The 17,921-nt window shown below is 36.9% G+C and overlaps 1 protein-coding gene across 1 annotated transcript in view; it reads left to right on the plus strand.

Annotated features, from left to right (window-relative positions):
• Positions 1–17,921, plus strand: part of LOC116507733 (calpain-8-like) — a 43,615-nt gene that overhangs the window by 16,375 nt on the left and 9,319 nt on the right. Inside the window, exons 8-16 of the mRNA XM_032216061.1 lie at positions 2,724–2,798; positions 4,192–4,352; positions 7,380–7,555; positions 8,403–8,414; positions 10,902–11,113; positions 13,454–13,490; positions 14,436–14,501; positions 16,191–16,248; positions 17,058–17,122. Coding sequence (XP_032071952.1) covers positions 2,724–2,798; positions 4,192–4,352; positions 7,380–7,555; positions 8,403–8,414; positions 10,902–11,113; positions 13,454–13,490; positions 14,436–14,501; positions 16,191–16,248; positions 17,058–17,122 — 862 coding nt within the window. The remainder of the gene's footprint in view (positions 1–2,723; positions 2,799–4,191; positions 4,353–7,379; positions 7,556–8,402; positions 8,415–10,901; positions 11,114–13,453; positions 13,491–14,435; positions 14,502–16,190; positions 16,249–17,057; positions 17,123–17,921) is intronic.

Below are 17,921 nucleotides of genomic sequence, written 5' to 3' on the forward strand. Positions count from 1 at the left end.
AAAGGGCAGGACAAAAAGTAATGGATGGAAACTTATCAAAAAGAGTTCCAACCCAAAACTAAGGAGAAATATTTTGATAGTGAGAATAATTATTCAGTGGAACAGCTTATCTCCAGAAGTTGTGGGTGCCCCATCACTGGAGGTTTTTAAGAAGAAATTGGGCAGCCATTTGTTTGAAATGGTATAGAGTCTCCTGCTTGAGCAAGAAGATCTAGAACAGTGGTAGTCAACCTGGTCCCTACCGGCCACTAGTGGGCGTTCCAGCTTTCATGGTGGGCGGTGGGGGTTTGCTGTAACTCTGCTTTGTAAATTTTATAAAGTAAAGTTACTTCCCTACTTTATAAATCACCATTACTGTGGAACCAGTGGGCGGTCAGAAAAATTTACTACTAACAGAGATACAAATGTGGGTGGTAGGTATAAAAAGGTTGACTAGCCCTGATCTAGAAGATCTCCGAGGTCCTCTCCAACTCTTATTCTGTTATTGTGTTATAAATGAACAGTGAGGGTTAGAAAATGACCAGTGGCCAAACCTTATTATTTAGACTTGACGTATTTTTTGTGGTATATGATAGGTACATTTACAATTTTTCTTCCACAAAATGCTTGTCCCTTTAAGCCCAGTCAAATTACAAAATATTTATTTACCCAAAGATGAACTAGCATCCTGCATTCCACCCAGAACTCTTTAGCACAGTAGTATACCCAAAGCAATTTTGTCAATAAATGTGATGCCAGAGACTGGTGCTTTGTTTTGCAGTAGATCCCTATTTACTGTTTCTTAAAGAAAATTAGTTTATAAATTTCAGATGCGCCATCCACTGAGTTTTTAGAAATACATACATTGGTACCCATGGACACCATATTGCTTACTCTTGACATAAGAGAAAAGAAGGACTAGTTCACTGCAAATGAAGAAACAGTATCCACAGAAATAAAAGAAAATCTCTGTGTACTGGTGACCTGCAATGTACTCAGAATTGTTGTATTTGTTTTCCTGCCTAAAAATAAGCCTATGTTTCCAGGAAGTGGAAACTGACAAGGTTGCTAGGAGAAAAATTAAACACCTAGAAAGTTGGATAGCTACATGTATCAAAAAAGATGAAGAGTTTCTGATTAACTGTCGGAGGAAAAAGATTTAGAAGGCATTCTGTAAGACTGAAAGTAAAAACTGCTTTTAGGCTCTGGTGAAATAAGGTTTTGACCCTTCTTGGCAAAACCTATAGTAGATCTTGTTGGGCAGGACATCCAAAAGTCGAAGTCTTGAACAAATGAGACAAAATGTAGTGTGACTGATATTTCTGTCCTGCAGGGAAGAGAAGTGGATATATGTCAAGCAGATTTCATGAAATAATTTTTTTAGAGAAGGGATTGGGAAATGTAATCCTAAATGTTTCCATCATTGTGACAGCTGTTCATTCTCATGGTGACAAGCACAACTATGTAGCTCTAGTCTACAAGGAAACTCTAGGAAGTAAACTTTAATAACAAAACTAAAGTGGAAGCCTTAGTTATCCCCTTATCGTTGGAACAGGATTGACAAGGAATAAAAGCATTCTTAAAGTAAGTGAATAGAGGAGGGATGTAATAATTAGGCTTGTAAAAGGAATTTCATTTCTACAACTATTGGTGACATGTTTTGGATGAGAAGTGCAATAAGGAGATGGACTATACTTCAGAAACACTGGAAGAATAAGTTCTCTATTGAAGCTGGAATAGTCAGGACTCAGGAGGAGTGTACGAACCATTTGGAAGAGTGCTTTACAAAAGTAATGGCAGAATCTCCCTCAACTCTCTGTTTGAAGCATAAGATTAGTCTTAGCAATGATACATCTGAAAAAGTTGTAATTGAGATCACAATTGTTTGTATGCTGAATATGAATCCGTAATATGAAACTGCCAAAAAGACAAAAGTAATTTAAAGTGGCATTAACCAAAGAACAATTTTTAAATCATGAGAATTAAAAGTTCTACTCTACTCTGCAGATTAATCCCACTTCAATAAATGTAATCAATTTTGATTACCATATTTTTTTTAAAAGGATTCAGATAAAATATGAATTCACAAAAAAGCATCACAAAATAATAAAGGCATGCTTTAGACAAGGCTCAGGTATTGCACAGAAGATTTCATTTGATATCCTAAATGGCTGCTTCTAATCATGGATTCTTGGTTTCCCTTCAAAGCATTTGCAAAAAAGAAGACTATACATTTCCTGAAAAGAAAAATCAGAGATCTAAATATATTCACATTTTAACCTGATATACAACCCTAGGAACAACAAAATAGCAACTAATTATTTTAGGTGTCCACAGTAACCAAATCAGCATATGTGGTTTGTTGATTCTCATATCAGCCAGGAACATCAGACATGCAAAATTAAAAGGAAAGGCCTTCTGCAATATACCAGTTGTGTGATTGATCTTTGATTCATGAGGAAATCATACAGAATTAAATAGCATCATTCACCTGTGCTTTTAACTAAATATCTCTGTTCTGATCACATATGCTTCCCTCATGAGTGTTTCTGGGCCACTTGAACATATCCAAAAAACCACAACACACTAAATATCTTATTTGTATATCCCATGTTGCTAAGTTGATTTTCTGCCTGTCAGAACTAATCTCTGTTAAGAAGGTACTGCTTTCGGGGATGTGCTTTAAAACACTAATACACATCCCGATTCATATCTTACTATGTGCTCTCCTTCTTTCATTACAGTGCCCCAGAATGGAAGTATATTAATCCTAAGCAAAGGAATACTCTGCATAGGCAAGCAATTGATGGAGAATTTTGGTGAGAACTACCTGTTTTTAGCTGTCGGTAGATGAATGTGCTTTAAAATATATGTAGTGTTGAGAAGAAATGGCACTAAAATGGAGTTAAATATACCTTCTGTGGTTGCATCTTCCATTTTAATATTGTTGTTACAGTAATAAACATGGGGAGCCTGATAGTTATCAAGCCTACAATGAAAGGAAGATACCATTATTTTCTGCCATGCTACATTGCTAATTAAAGTCATACACCATGCAATGGCTTTTATTAGCTTCAGGAGAAAATGTGCAACTACTCCAAGAGAAAGTTAATAATATCTGTCCTAGTAGTGGAGTATGGAAAAAAATTAACAGACTATCTCATGTATCACTATCAATACAAAAATGAGGGCTCTCCCCTCATGCTTGGTAGTGAACAACTTTAAAATGAAACATCCAATAATGTGTTCCTTTAGGAACACATTAAATTATTGGCGTTTCCAAGTTTTGACAGGCAGCAGAGCAATGAGAGTTTTTGTGCCAGTTGATTTCATAGCTGGCAGGCTGCTTTCACCAGAGCAGGCCACAAATTCTACAGGCCTGCCAACGGGGGTAATATCTGCTGGGGTCTTCTTGTTCACCATGTCAGCTCCATTCAATTATGCTTCTTTATGACTGTTTCACTGTGCTGAATAGTTAGTCCATGTGCTCTTTAGCAATAGTATGAAGAGAAAGGTGGATTTGAACAATCAATGCTCAGAGATGCTCAACAATTGGAGTCTTAAAAATCACATGGGAAGCAGATTCCAGTTGTGGGGAATGGGAAAAAGATGATATTGATGCTAAGGACTGCCAGATGACTAGATTTATGAAGAGGGATGATTGGGAATCCATGTGGTGAGCATGGTGTCTACAAGTTTCACAGCTTCTCTGTTTCTCTGTTATCTGCTGTTTATAAGAATTGTCATAAGAATGGTCAGAGTAGCAATATTCTACATTAGCAATTCTTAATTTTCATATTTTAAATCCTATTCATCACTCTATCAAATAACACAACAGAAAGGAAAGTCCATTTGTCCTGGAAAAAATGCATATGTTATATTTATTATTTAAAGAAAGTTTTATTAAAACTTAAAATTTTAGTGACTTTCCTGTGTTATCTAGACCAGGGGTCCCCAACCTCCAGGCCATGTCCTGGTACCAGGCTGTGGCCTATTTGGAACTGGGCTGTGCAAGCGGTGCTTGCACCTGCTACTTGCATAGAACTATTCCCTCTCCACCCCCCTGCCGCCTCGCTCCCAGTCTCCAAAGCCAAATAGTTTGGGGACTGCTGATCTAGACTGCTTCTGAATCTCAATTTGGTATACAAATCACCAGCTGAGGACCACAGTTTTAAAGTCACAGTGCATTATTTTATGCTTTTCTGGTGGCAGGATGTCCTTCTCAGATTTTAAAAAGCAATTTACAAATCTTGAGATCTGTAATTTGTCTCCGGATCTTCTGACCTGCAATCAAGCTCGTAAATGGAACATGAAACTACTCCATGGAACCTGGCAAAGTGGTTCTACAGCTGGTGGCTCCCCAAATTATCCAGGTATACAATAATCAATTTTGTACTACAGAAATCAATGCAGATCGTATTGTGATCTTCCTAGGGAAAGCACTGTGGTAATTTAAATCAATGAATGAGGTTTTGTTTTAATGGTTTTACCATAGTACAAGAGATAAGAACATTGGTTTCAAGGAAACCAAATTCTCTGCTCTTGCCTAGGAGAATCCCCCCCCCCCCCCAAATAGCTATTCCAGAGTTACTGCTTTCCTGAAAGTTGTTGCAAGTTGTTTTTATTCCAGGGTTTATTCCAGTAATTTTTTTGGCCCAATTTTATAACTTTTGCCAAGTTATAATTCTTTCTAGTCCAGCTTAGAGCAGACAGTTTGACATCCAAAGGGGAAGAGGCAGATCATATGGTTGCTGAAGTTGGCAAGAAATATGGTTACAAATAGACTGATGAGTGATGACCCTATTTTTTTTTTTAGTCCAGCAAGCAAGGGGGAGAGCGTGAGTTGTTGCTAAGCAAGTAAGAGTCTTGAAAATCTCTGAAATTTACTGGATTTGGCTGAGCTGATGAGCTGCCCAATGTCCTCTGGTCATTATGAGAATAAAGGAGGAGTATGCAAAGGTTAAGGCAGTAATTCCTTAAACTTGGAAGCACATCTGGTGACACAGAGACTAAAGTACTGAATCCTGCTGCCTGAATCTGTAGAAGGAATTCCCTAGTGCTTTATATATCTGTCTCTTTTGGCTTGAAGAAACCAGCCTGCAGTCATGGTTCATGCAGCCTTTGTATCGTTGATTAAAAAAAACTCTTTGGGGAGGTATGGCAATACACAATGATGTACAATAGCTATTGAGAGCTCAAATTGCGACCAACATTTTGGCAGTAATTAGGTAATATAAAAGATTCACAATATATATGTATCCTGACTCACTCCTCATTATTCAGGGATTTTATACATCCTGGCTTTTAGGAACCTCCACACTGTTCATGTGTGCTATTTTTATTGCTTTCCATCTTTGTTCTTTGTTCTCATCTAGCAAAGTGTTTAAGTTTTATTTCTATGCCACATTCAGTTTTTGATATAATTATAATTGCAGTCAAAATTTACCAATCCATAACATGTAACATCATAGCTGCATATTTCAACAGTCTAGCAAAACAGTTTCATTTGTATTTATCTAATGCTAAATTAATCTCTAAATCATTTGCTGTTTGGGACTCTAGCTCAACTATATAATTAAAATGAATAGCAACAGGGTGTATTAATCAAACATTTTAAATGATTTCAAAATGGATTATAAAAATATGATGTCACTTGTAAAGAGCCAATCCTTGGTTAAGTCTGCTACTACAAATAAATAGTTTTAGAAAGCTTTATGGCTTTCATCATGGTATAATGATCAAATTTTTCAACCTCAGATATTTGAATATTTGCTAGTTTGTAAACTATTACATGTATGAAAATGATATTATGGCACTTGGAAAATAGAAGTCAACGGTAGAAAAAAAAGTCTATAATTTTAATAATGACGTTTCCATCTACAGATAATAAAGGTTTTGGATACATTGGCTGGGTTTGCATAATATATTGGGCTAATATGGAGTTATCTAATTTATGGTTTGTTATGTGAACCAGCTGGTATGATTATGATCAATTGTGTTGTGCAAACCCAGATAACTGGATTAATTTATTAAGCCATGCTTGTATATAGTCACTTAGATACAACTGCAAGGCAGAGGCTTTGCTAAAGCCCAAAGTCACTTTCTCACTGCATTATTGACCAAATGGCTGCCATTGAGCGAGCACTGGGCCTAGGTTTTGGGCAACAAATTGGGGGATCAGATGCTTTGCCTTACCCTTCAACCTTCTGCCATCCAGCCAAGTCCTAGATGATTTTTTTTTAATTGAATCCAGCAAAGAAGGCATCAGCGGCCATGGGTGCTCAGGCATTTCATTTTCACTGGGATTTGCCTGTGGATATTTGAAGAATGGCCACATGCAGAAATGCCTTTCTAAAGTTTCATCGATACTGCCAACTGTTTGCCTTGGTGAAATGAGTGGCATAGAAATTTAATAAATAAAATAAAAGCTCTTATGATGCTTTACAAATGAATTTTATAAAGACCCCCATAGAATCATGTGAGACTTCAGGCATGACTTGTGGCAGACAGATATTTAAGCAGAATCTCTATATACAAATCTAGTTCTCTATATTTCATCAAACTCTGACAATTTCTTCATACCCTTGGACAGAAGTGGGCAAACACAGACAAGGTAATTTGTTCAAAATCATGCTGATAGGACAAATGCATTCATTTTACTTAAAACCACTATCATTACCTCTTTTAAAGGAGAAAAAGGTGCAAAAATGGCAGCATTGTTCCTGGAGACATTAATGTAAAAGGTAACAGTGCTTTCAGACTTTAGACTCTAGGTAGGCTAACGCTCAATCATGAAATAAACAAATATGTAACGCACACAGTGACCACTGGAGCCCTATCACTATAGAGAAGCCCTCTCTGCATATATAGTACATATCATATCTTACAGTATTGGGCACATTTGTGTATCAAATGATAACAATATTCCTTTACAGATCCCTGATAAAGCATGTACTTTTTAATGCAATTTGGAACCACACAACATATGGGCCTGGACTTAACTACTGTTTCATCTCTCTCTCTATATATATTCTATATATATTCCAGCCACATCTGAATATTTGGCCCTACAGAGAATGCCAATAATAGTCTTTTGTGGATAAATAACTGGTTGAGGTTAATAACTATAGCTGTTCTCAGCTGCTTATTGCTCCCTTAGGAAATATCTCTCAGTAGTTCAATTGGGTTTTGCTTATTGCAATAAATATATAGCACAGGATGTGGCAGAGGTTGGAGAGAGAAACATTAACTGTATAAATATAATGGTAAGGCTAAGCTGGAAATCACAATTAGGTTCACACTTAAAAGCTATTCCTGCAGTTCTCAGCACAAGATAAATTCTTTCTTTTTGTTCCCCAAATCTGACAATTTTATCTGTATTTATATTTTTGTCTCTGTAGTAACATATTGGACCAACCCACAGTTCAAAATCAAATTGGAGGAGCCAGATGATGATCAGGAAGCAAATGCATGTGAGCCTTGTTGCACGATGATAGTAGGTTTGATGCAGAAAAATCGCAGACGACAGAAGATGAAGGGGGAAGATTGGCTCAAGATTGGCTACTGCATTTATCAGGTTCTTATTATTTTACTTGCTAGGATATGGGTACTTTTGCCCATAGAGCGATACTGTACAGGATTCAGGACAATGCCGATTAGGGTGGCTTGGGAGGACAATGGTGCTAGGTCGAGACCAATGATGGCGAACCTTTTCAGAACCGAGTGCCCAAACTGGAATGTGTGTGCATGCGCTAAAGCGCTGGAAACCCAAAGACCAGCTAGCTGGAGCGCACATGCCTGTTTTTTTGGGCCATTTTCAGCCTGTTTTTGGGTCAGAAATGGCCCCAAAATGGCCTGAAAAACAGCCCAAAAACATGCCTACAAATGGCACAAAAATGGCCTGAAAATGGCCCCCAAAACAGCGTGAAAAACAGCCTGTTTTTTTGCTGTTTCCTGGCGCCTATGAAGACCCACTTGTCAGTGTGCACGTGCAGTGTGCATGTGCAGAGTGGGCTCTGCTACCTCTGACATGCGTGCCATAGGTTTGCCATCATAGACTGCTGGTGTATAGACCAGGACATTCTTGCTCAATTTCACAAAGAAAGATACACATACATCTTTTTTCCACCAAACACACTTTTTACTTTGTGTGTCTCACTCCTGTCATTCAAGATAGAATTTTTTAAAAAATGGGAGAAAAGGAGGTACAGTATTCAGCTTCTCAGACACTCCAAATTGTTCCCCAGATGTATTGATTTTCAGTCCATGGTTATGCTTTGGGAGATTATTGAAATCCAACACATCTGGAGAACAGCAGATTAGAAAATGCTGTAGTATGTAGGTTGACTTGTATTTTACTGTCTGACTATTTGTGATAGGGCCAATAGTGCTATCTTTCAACTGATTACTTTTATGTCTTGTAGATGCCCAAAGAGGTAACACCACTTTTGGAAATCTGAATCATGAAAAATGGCTACTCCTTGCCAGAACTGAATATTTTAATCATTTTCTTAAATGTTGATGCTTCTAGTCTGACAATTGACAGAGTAATATATGAGGACAATACATATTTCTTGGAAAATATGAAATATGGTTTGTAAGGCTGTTCAAATGCGTATCCAACAGTGCAGAAAGTACAATATAAAGTTAGGCAGGCAACTATTTCCCTAACCTTTCTCTCTTAAGCATATTTATTTTTGACTAAGCGGAGGAGATGGAAAAAAAGAAACTGATATGCTCTAGAAGCAAAAGTCAAAACTTTGCTTTATACCAATTATGCACTAGGTCTGTATATTGAAATATGCCACAAAATCATGGTAGCCATATTCTGTATTATGATTATGGCAAAAAAGTGTAATACATAAACTAGCATTAAATGTTAACTCTAATTTAAATGCCTAATGCAATATTATCTGCGGGAATGGGAGAAGGGGCATCAAAATGATGGTAAATGATGTGGTCCTGGTAATTAATGGATATCCTAGCAGTAGATAATAGAAAATACCTTGTTTTTAAACAAGTTTCACCTGGTTTGCTTGGCTGCTTTTATGAGTCGTTCCTTAGAAAACAAGCTTGCATAGTAATTTTAAAATATTCTTTTCTCTAATTTAATGTCTTTGTTCAATGTGAGGAAGCTCCTTTGTTTTATAATGCATACATATTGTTGGAATAGACTTATATTATGAGTTACACAAAAACTCATAATCCATAAGGTCAGTGATTGGATGAGCATTTAAGTCACGGAAAAGTCTGTCAGAAAAATCAGCTTTGAAAATGGCTGTTTTGACATTTCCACAAGAGAAAGTATTTCTGCAGTCTGGAAATCATCTCACATTTTTATAAATTTGCAGTTTGTTCCCATTCATCATTCTGTAAGAAGAAAATGATTGGATGATGGTAAAAAAATGGTCTGAAAATAAACATTGCAGAATATTACGAGGCCAGCTATATGCTATTACAGTTGGCCAAAACAACACAGCCAAACACCAATATATATATATAAATATATACCAATATGTATATATATACATATATACCAATATATACATATATACATATATACCAATATATACCAATATATACCAATATATACCAATATATACCAATACATACATACATACATACATACATACATACATACATATATACGTGGTCGGAGCTGCCGTCTTTCTATAAATCTTTGTGGGTGTCTGTGGAGTGATGGCTTTGTTTCTGTAAGTGGATTGATTGGCTGTGTAGTTGTATCGAAATAGAGAAACACCTCCACAACATGAATAAACATGACGATACCTCCCGCCTACCAGACATCTGGAAACCAGCCGTAGTCAACAAACAAGCCCTACCCACCACCCAGGCTGTTACAACACAAAACAACAATGGACACACAGCCAGCACCAATCAGCACTAATCTACCAATCATGATATAACTACACAGCCAATCAATCCACTTACAGAAACAAAGCCAGGACTCCACACATACCCCACCAAGATTTATAGAAAGAGGGCAGCTCCGACCATGCTTTACTCACACAAACACGAAAACACCAGCCTGAAGATGGAGAGTGAGACCTCGCCGAAACATTGCCAAGACAGTTTCAATATGTGTGTGTGTGTGTGTGTGTGTGTGTATGATTTTGGTACTGTTAATAACAACAACAATAACATTATTACTACAAATAATAATAATTATTATTATTATTATTTCAGTTGAGTTTCATATTTAATGAATAAAAGACATAATAATGATCACTTTTTTCTAAAATGAGCCCAGAATGGTATGCAAGATAATAGATGTACAGAACTAGGATATAACAACCAAAAGCCTGAGAGAAAAATACATATACCAAACAATAACACTGTCAACTGAAAGAACAATAGCACTAAAAATCCCAAGTAGACAGATATGTTTTTATTTGTAGCCTAAACCTTGTAAATATGGAAGTCATCTTTGCACTACTAAAAGCAGAGTATAAAAATCTAGATAACTGCTAGTTGGCTGCAGACAGAAACAAAAAGCATATCAATACTCCAGTGTTTATATACTGTAGATTTCAATAGCTCAGGATTAGTACTCCTACCATCCAGACTTTTTCCATGGAGATTTCTATTATATGATGTTAGCTATATTGATTAGGGTTAGATTTAAGTTACATGTTGAATTCAGTTTTCCAACCAAAGGAAAAAGGCAATAACATCATCGACCTGCAGTCATATTCAACTTAGTCAATCATGCCAGAACTCCGGAAAGGTACATATAAAAAAGATGAAGTCTGCCTTGTGTGCCAGTATATGTAAGTAGGACAAGTTACATAATGAAATCCTAGCACAATCACTTATGTATCTGCTTGAAAGGAATATTTGTCCTGCTCTCTATTTTGATTCTTGCGCGCAATTAATGTTTTCATTCTTATTGTTCTCTTTAGTTAAAAAATCAAGCTAATGTTCATCTAAGCAGAGAGTTCTTCTCAACAAATAAACCTGTAGTTCATTTTGACCGAGAGGTCTGCTTGCGTGAAGCATCAAGTCGCTTCCACCTGCCACAAGGAGACTATTTTATTGTGCCATATACCTCTCAGCCTTTCCAAAATGGACACTTTTTCCTTAGGATCTTCTCTGTGAAACAGATTAAAGCTCAGTATGTATCTTTTACCATCACACGTCAAAAAGTGTCATGCCATTTTGCATGGAAGTTGCTTAATATATGTGCATTTGGAAGGGAGTGCTTAAACTCTGGTCTCCCAGATATAACTGAATTCTAATTCCTATGAAGTATGGCCAGCAGTCTGAATAGTGGGGTTTGTCATGTGAGTTATCTAGAAGATCATAGGGTACCAATTCTATTAATATATATATGAATGTAAAAGGGATTTACAAGGAACTTAATGTTGCTGAAGCATTCCTTTCTATCAGTCTTCATTATCTTTTCCCCATTTCTTCTGTAAAGAATGGAGAAATATGTCTTCACAGCTAGAACGGTTTGGGGTAGATAAATGATAAAAGAAGCAGAATGAATTGCAAGGCAATAGGTGAGTGAGCACAAAAAGGCTGAGAAACAGAAGAGGAAATAGCAAAGGCACTGTGATCCATAGGAAAGGAGATGTAAATTGAATTGGAGAGGAAAAGTGAGAGTGGAGAACTCTAAAGAGTACCTTGTCCGCCCCCGCCCACCCGAACTAAGATAATAGTTTTAGTTTCCAAGCTTATTTAAAAATTAAGGAAAATATCACAATTCTCTTTATCTGAACTTGTTCAGGCTCTTCCTTCTGACTATGGTCAAATATACAATTACTTGAGAAAAGTTATTTTTTATACTAGAATGAAAGTTAAGTCTATATTTATGTGGAAATTATAGGTAGCAAGACAGGCAAACAATGGCAGTTAAGCCCACTGGTATTAAGTAGGAATGATACAATTGGACAATGGCAGTTATTTTTATTTTTTTCAAGGTATTTGTATCTATAGTTTTCAGGATAACTCACAAAAATAAAATGAACAAAATACAACAGCAAAAAATATAATTAAAACAATTGTACCTTTGAAGAAAAATCCAATAGAGACTTAAACCAAATATGCACTGTACTAAATATACACATTGCTAACAATTTACTTTTTAAGATCGCAAACAAAATGAGAGTTAGGTTACTAAAACAATCCTGTAGGAAATGCCAGGTAATTCTTGCTTAGAAGACTTAACCCCAATTATGTTGTGATCACTGAGAAAATCCTTTCCTTAAGAGCCTCCTGAAGGGCATCAGAGAAGAAACTTCACTTCAGGTGAATATATACAAGAGAAGGGAACATTGCAAGAATCTTTGGCAGTCTTCCTTATCCTGCTGCCTTGTTTCAGGAAGGGATGGAGTGTTTTCAGAACTTATTTTTTCTCATCCAGCTTTGAAGTCAGGCAATAGTCAAGATGGCACAACAGATCTAGAATATTTTCAGGCCTCTCCGAAGCATTTTAGATGCTGACTTCAGCTTATTAGCTTGCTTGTTTGTTTAGCTAGATTTATATGCTAGTTATGTGACTCTCATATTGTATAAATTAAGAACTGGAAACACCAACAATTTCAAACGTTTAGGTCAGTATTTCTCAGCCTTAGCAATATGAAGATATGTGGACTAGACTTGTCAAATTTCTTAGGTTGAGAAATACTGATTTAGACACAGGGATGCGATCACAAATATAAACATTCACCTTCTAGAAAGGAAACCAAAATACACGCTTGTTCAAAAGCCCATTGAACAAAAAGGTCTTAAATGCTTTCTGAAAGGCTAACCATATTAGACCTTGTCTGATAGGAGAATAATGTTCCAGAAAGGAAGACAATATGGAAAAGACCCTTCTGTGGGATGCTTGTACATGACATTCTCTGAGGGCCAGGACAGAAAGGGGCCACTCTTAGAGATCATAACTGATGGGCAGACATCTCTAGGTGAAGGCAGTCCCATAGATGCCAAGGTCCTGAAATGAAGGACTTTAAAAATACCAACAGCCCTTTGAACTGAACCAGGAAACAAACTGGCAACTAGTGCAGTCCTCAATTAGTACAGAGGTTCACAAGGCCAAAACAATTTCCCTGAACTACTGCATTCTGGCTATCTAAAGCAGCCCTATGAAGTGCATGCTGTAATAATCAAATGGGAAGTGACCAAGCCATGCATACAGTAAGCAATGCCAACCCAATAAAAGGCCATAAATGGCACAAAGAAGTCCCTCTTAGCTAAAGCTGTCACCTGCTCTTCAAGCAAGAGCCCTGAATCCAGGAGTACTCCCAGATTACAAACCAACTCTGCTTGGGGAATCCCATTAAGAGCCAAAGATGGAATATTTTAGTAGTCCATGTCATTCTACTGTTCTTTTAAATTGTCTTTGAAATTCATGGATTATATTTCAAGTTTGTAGATTGTTTTTATTTAATTTTATTGCCTTCTGAAACTATGCCACCATAATTGCAACATTTTTCTTTAATTACAGAGAAATTGGGGACACTGCCACTGCTAATCCATATGAGGTAAATAAATTAAGCAGACTCTAATCAACATATTTACTTTGAAATCCATATAAACGCAAACAGTTTATCAGGCCAACTGAAAGTTTACCAAATAGTAAATGTTCTACACATCTAAGAACTCTTTATTAGGAAAGGAAACTGGAAGATTAAAAGGCTGGCATAAAAACATGTCTGTCCTAGTTTTGCTTTTAGTGGAATATGAGAGATGCACACTTGCATATCTTAAAGGTAAAGAAATTGCAACAAGTGATATTTTCAATACTTTCTGCTGCATCTAGGTGGATGGGATGAACAAATTTAAGGAGGAGTCTCCTTAAATTTCTCGGTGTCCTTAAGTGAGGAAAGGCAGGTGGGTAGAGACTGCAGTATCTGACTCATGGTAATATAGGCACTAGTGGCTATGCATTTATGGGGCTGACAAGGAAGAGGGAGTCCAGTGTGGGTGGAGGTTTTTCAGAGCCAGGAAGAGGGAATAGTGCCAGGTTCACCACTTTGGGAAGCCACTGATAAAAATAGCATGTTTGCTTAGATGCTGCCATCAATATTTATATAGGTCAGTTTTCACAAAAATTAAATTGATACCACAATTTTTGACATACCCTGCTTTATGGGATTTCACAGTAAATATTTTTTGGAATTATAATTCACTTTTCTCAATCAAAATTGTTTTCCTCCTTACCAAAATACCCCAATGGATGAAAAATAGAAGAGATATCAGCTAGACATTAACAAAGCTAGGTATATGGTAACATGAACTATATGAAATACATCATCAAAATCAAATTGGGCTGTTTTAGCTAGTAGTGTTATGGCTTATACTCTCTGAGAATGTTTCCTGCAAGCTATATACCTGCTTAGTCAAAATGCCTCAGGGTTCTTCACTAGAACTGTCACCTTCCTTAGTAAAAGTATTCTATTTACTGTACAATCTCTTCATTTTTTTAGCCTCAAGTTACAGACAAGGATATAGACAATGAATTCAAAACTCTATTCCAAACGCTTTCTGGGGAGGTAAGAGACAGATATAAATGTATATTCAAGATTAGATAAATAGTACATTTTTGAACTTTAAATTAACAGATCTGTATCACTAATTCATATCAACCAGTTTTTAAATTGGCATCATATAATCTTCCTTCATTTGCCTTGCTTAACAAGATGGCACAATGCTTTGGTTGCGAAAGCAAAAATAACTTTGGGATATGGGAGGGAGTCATGTAGCAACTCTCTGACACTCCTTGTACCCTTTTCTGGGTGCCCATTGCAGCTGCAGCACAATCAGAAGTGGCATTCAGCACGTTCTGACCAGTTCTGGAGAACCAGTAGCAGAAATTTTGAGTAGTTCGGAGAACTGGTAAATACCACCTCTGACTGGCCCCACCCCCAACTATTCTCTGCCTCCTGAGTCCCAACTGATTGGGAGGAAATGGGAATTTTGCAGTAACCTTCCCCTGTAGTGGGGAGGGAATGGAGATTTTACAGTAGCCTTCCCCTCCCATGCCTACCAAGCCATGCCCACAGAACTGGTAGTAAAAAAATTTGAATCCCATCACATATAGTTATTTGTAAGATATGGCTGCTTCAAGAGCCTTGGCTTACTGGAGATTGTTATTACAGTGCTATATTGCTTTGTCTCTGACTCATAGACTATTTGCCAATTGAATATGTCAGTTAAAAACTGGTCAACTGGACACCATAATAATTTTTTTCCCAGTCCAGTCCAACAGATACATATACTCACCAGTCAAATGTGGTATTAACCGTTTCTCCAAACTATTCAAAATTTCCACTACCAATTCTCCAGAACTAGTCAGAACCTGCTGAACACCACCTCTGGTACACATACACATCTTTGACAAATATGAATATAAAGCTGATTTCATAAGTAACATGAGTGTGACATCTTCATAGCAAAAGGACTGCATACATTCAATCTACAGAAATAAAGATTCATTGGTTTCTGAAATCTCCAGCTGTTCTGACTAGGAGGATCCACCAATATATGTGCTAAACCAGTGGTGGGTTTCAAAAATTGTTCGAACCTACTCTGTGGGTGTGGCCTCCTTTGTGGGAGTGGCTTGCTGCCCATGTGACCGGATATGAAGAGGCCGATGACACTTGTCAGAACCACCTTAAATTACCTCACACACAGCACTGGCATGCATAAGAATATGATGTATACTTGTTTTTTAAAAGGCATCTTTGGTTTGCGTTAAAACAACTTCAACACACGCAATGTTCTGATTGCACCAAAAACACAGTAGTCAATCCTTACCTTTCACAGAGGCACTGAGTTTTATAAATATGAGCATGATAGTGTAGAATAATCATATCCAAGGACCAGTGGTGGGTTTCAAAATTTTTTGGAATCTCTTCTGTAGGTGTGGCCTGCTTTCCGGGTCCACTGGTGGAACCTCTTCTAACCGGTTCGGTAGATTTGATGAACCGGTTCTACTGAATAGGTGCGAACTGGTAGGAACCCACCTCTGTGTTAAACTCATTTAATGAATGGATCCTAGCTGCAAAGAAATGGATTTGGGAGTGCTAAATGATACTTGATTCTAGCTGACTACACAATCTTCCTAGTTGTGCTGTTTCAGATTGAAATTTAAACAAAGGATAAGGGTGTGACGGCCATTGCTGTGTTGCTTTTTATTGTGTGTATGTCTCCTTGATCTCTACTTTTCTTCTTTTATGCAGGATTGTGAACTGACTGCTGATGAACTTCAGACCATTTTGAATAGAGTCATAACAAAAAGTAAGTTGCAACTGATTTCAGGAAATAATGCAGAATTTTCAGAACCACTTCCTGATCCCTCAAGCATCCCTTTTGACTTTAAGGACTCTAATAATGACTTTGACCTTTTAAAACATGACATAGGCTTTTAAAAGAACCTTCTAAACAGATTATAGTATAATATCCTACTAGCCACTCCGGGCCAATATAAAATTAACTTGTTTCCTGGCTATAGGGTTTCTCTTTTTATATGTAAATTATTTATTTGTAAGTTGCCCAGAATCAAGGAGACAGGCAGCCTTGAAATTGGACAAATTCATCTTCATCATCTAATACAAATTCCCAGTTACTTCTTGTTTTCTGGAATTCCAGTGAGTTATTTCTGAAAATATTGGGGCCATAGAACTGTTTTTCAGATTCAGCACACAGCTTCTGTTTCTCTTTAAAGAGTAAACCCTTTTCCTGTAATTGGGAGAGAATGGGTTGAGCTTGTTCGGCAAGAACAAAAAACTACTTCTCCCTCCCTCTCTCCCTCCCTCCCGCTCTCTCCCTCTCTGTGTAATTTTTTTCTAGGTCATCTTTTCAAATTGTTAAAATTACTGAAGTTAATGTTAAATGTTTTTGTAATGAAATGGGAAATTGCTAGGTAACTGTCTTGACACCAGTATTCATGTGATCTTTCTTCTAAAAGGTATTTTTCTTCAAATTGAGCTAATAAAAATAAAACTTTTTTTGCTTCAACTGGAGAGATTAAGATGCCTGAAGATCTTGTGTTACCATGGGATGCAGAAAAATATTTGAATAACATTTTTGTCTCTTTTATTGTATAGGAATAGACATTAAATGTGATGGATTCAACATAAACACCTGCAGAGAGATGATCAGTCTCTTAGATGTATCTTTTAAATGTCACCCTTCTTCACTGCATTTCCCTTGTGAACTTTTGCCTAGATAAGCCAAGATTTACATATCTCATTTCTGGTGCATCTGTCTTCACCTGCTATTGGCATAAAATGTAGAGTAGAATACTGATTTAAACCGTCTAGTAGCAAGGATAGTAAAACTTTATTATCAGCTGCATGGTTGTTTTCTTGCTGAGTTATATTCATGCTCTGCCTGAATTTTGCAATAATATCTTGTGCACTAACTACAGTTACCCATGTTGTTGTGAATAATCTAAATGTAATTGTAAGAACACATATACTCCTTTTGTGTGTATACATAATAAAAATATACAGTACAGGTAGGTCTGACACATCATAAACAGTTCTAATAGTTCACTTTTCACATACCCTCTTTGCCTGAAAATAAGTCCTCCCTGAATAATAACCCCAATTGTGCTTTTGAGCGCATGCGCTAAAATAAGCCCCCCTCAAAAATATTGCAACACAGCAGTAGCCATGCTCACTGCCTCCTGCACCTCAAAAAATAATAAGACCTCCCCAAAAATAAGGCCAACCACTTATTTTTTTTGGGGGGGGCTAAAAAGAAAATAAGACCCTGTCTTATTTTGGGGAAACATGGTAGTAACAGAATTGTAAGCATTATTCCTAAACCAGTTTTCCAAGTTTGATAATTTCCAAATGGACTTGAGCACCTAGAAAGTAGGTTGTAACGTTTGTCTTTTAGCAAAAGCTTTTCAGGAGGTAGTTGATTCTTACTGTTCCCAAAATACAATTCACATGGTTCTACAA

This window comes from Thamnophis elegans, chromosome 4 (assembly GCF_009769535.1).
Source record: "Thamnophis elegans isolate rThaEle1 chromosome 4, rThaEle1.pri, whole genome shotgun sequence".
Classification (NCBI taxonomy): domain Eukaryota; kingdom Metazoa; phylum Chordata; class Lepidosauria; order Squamata; family Colubridae; genus Thamnophis; species Thamnophis elegans.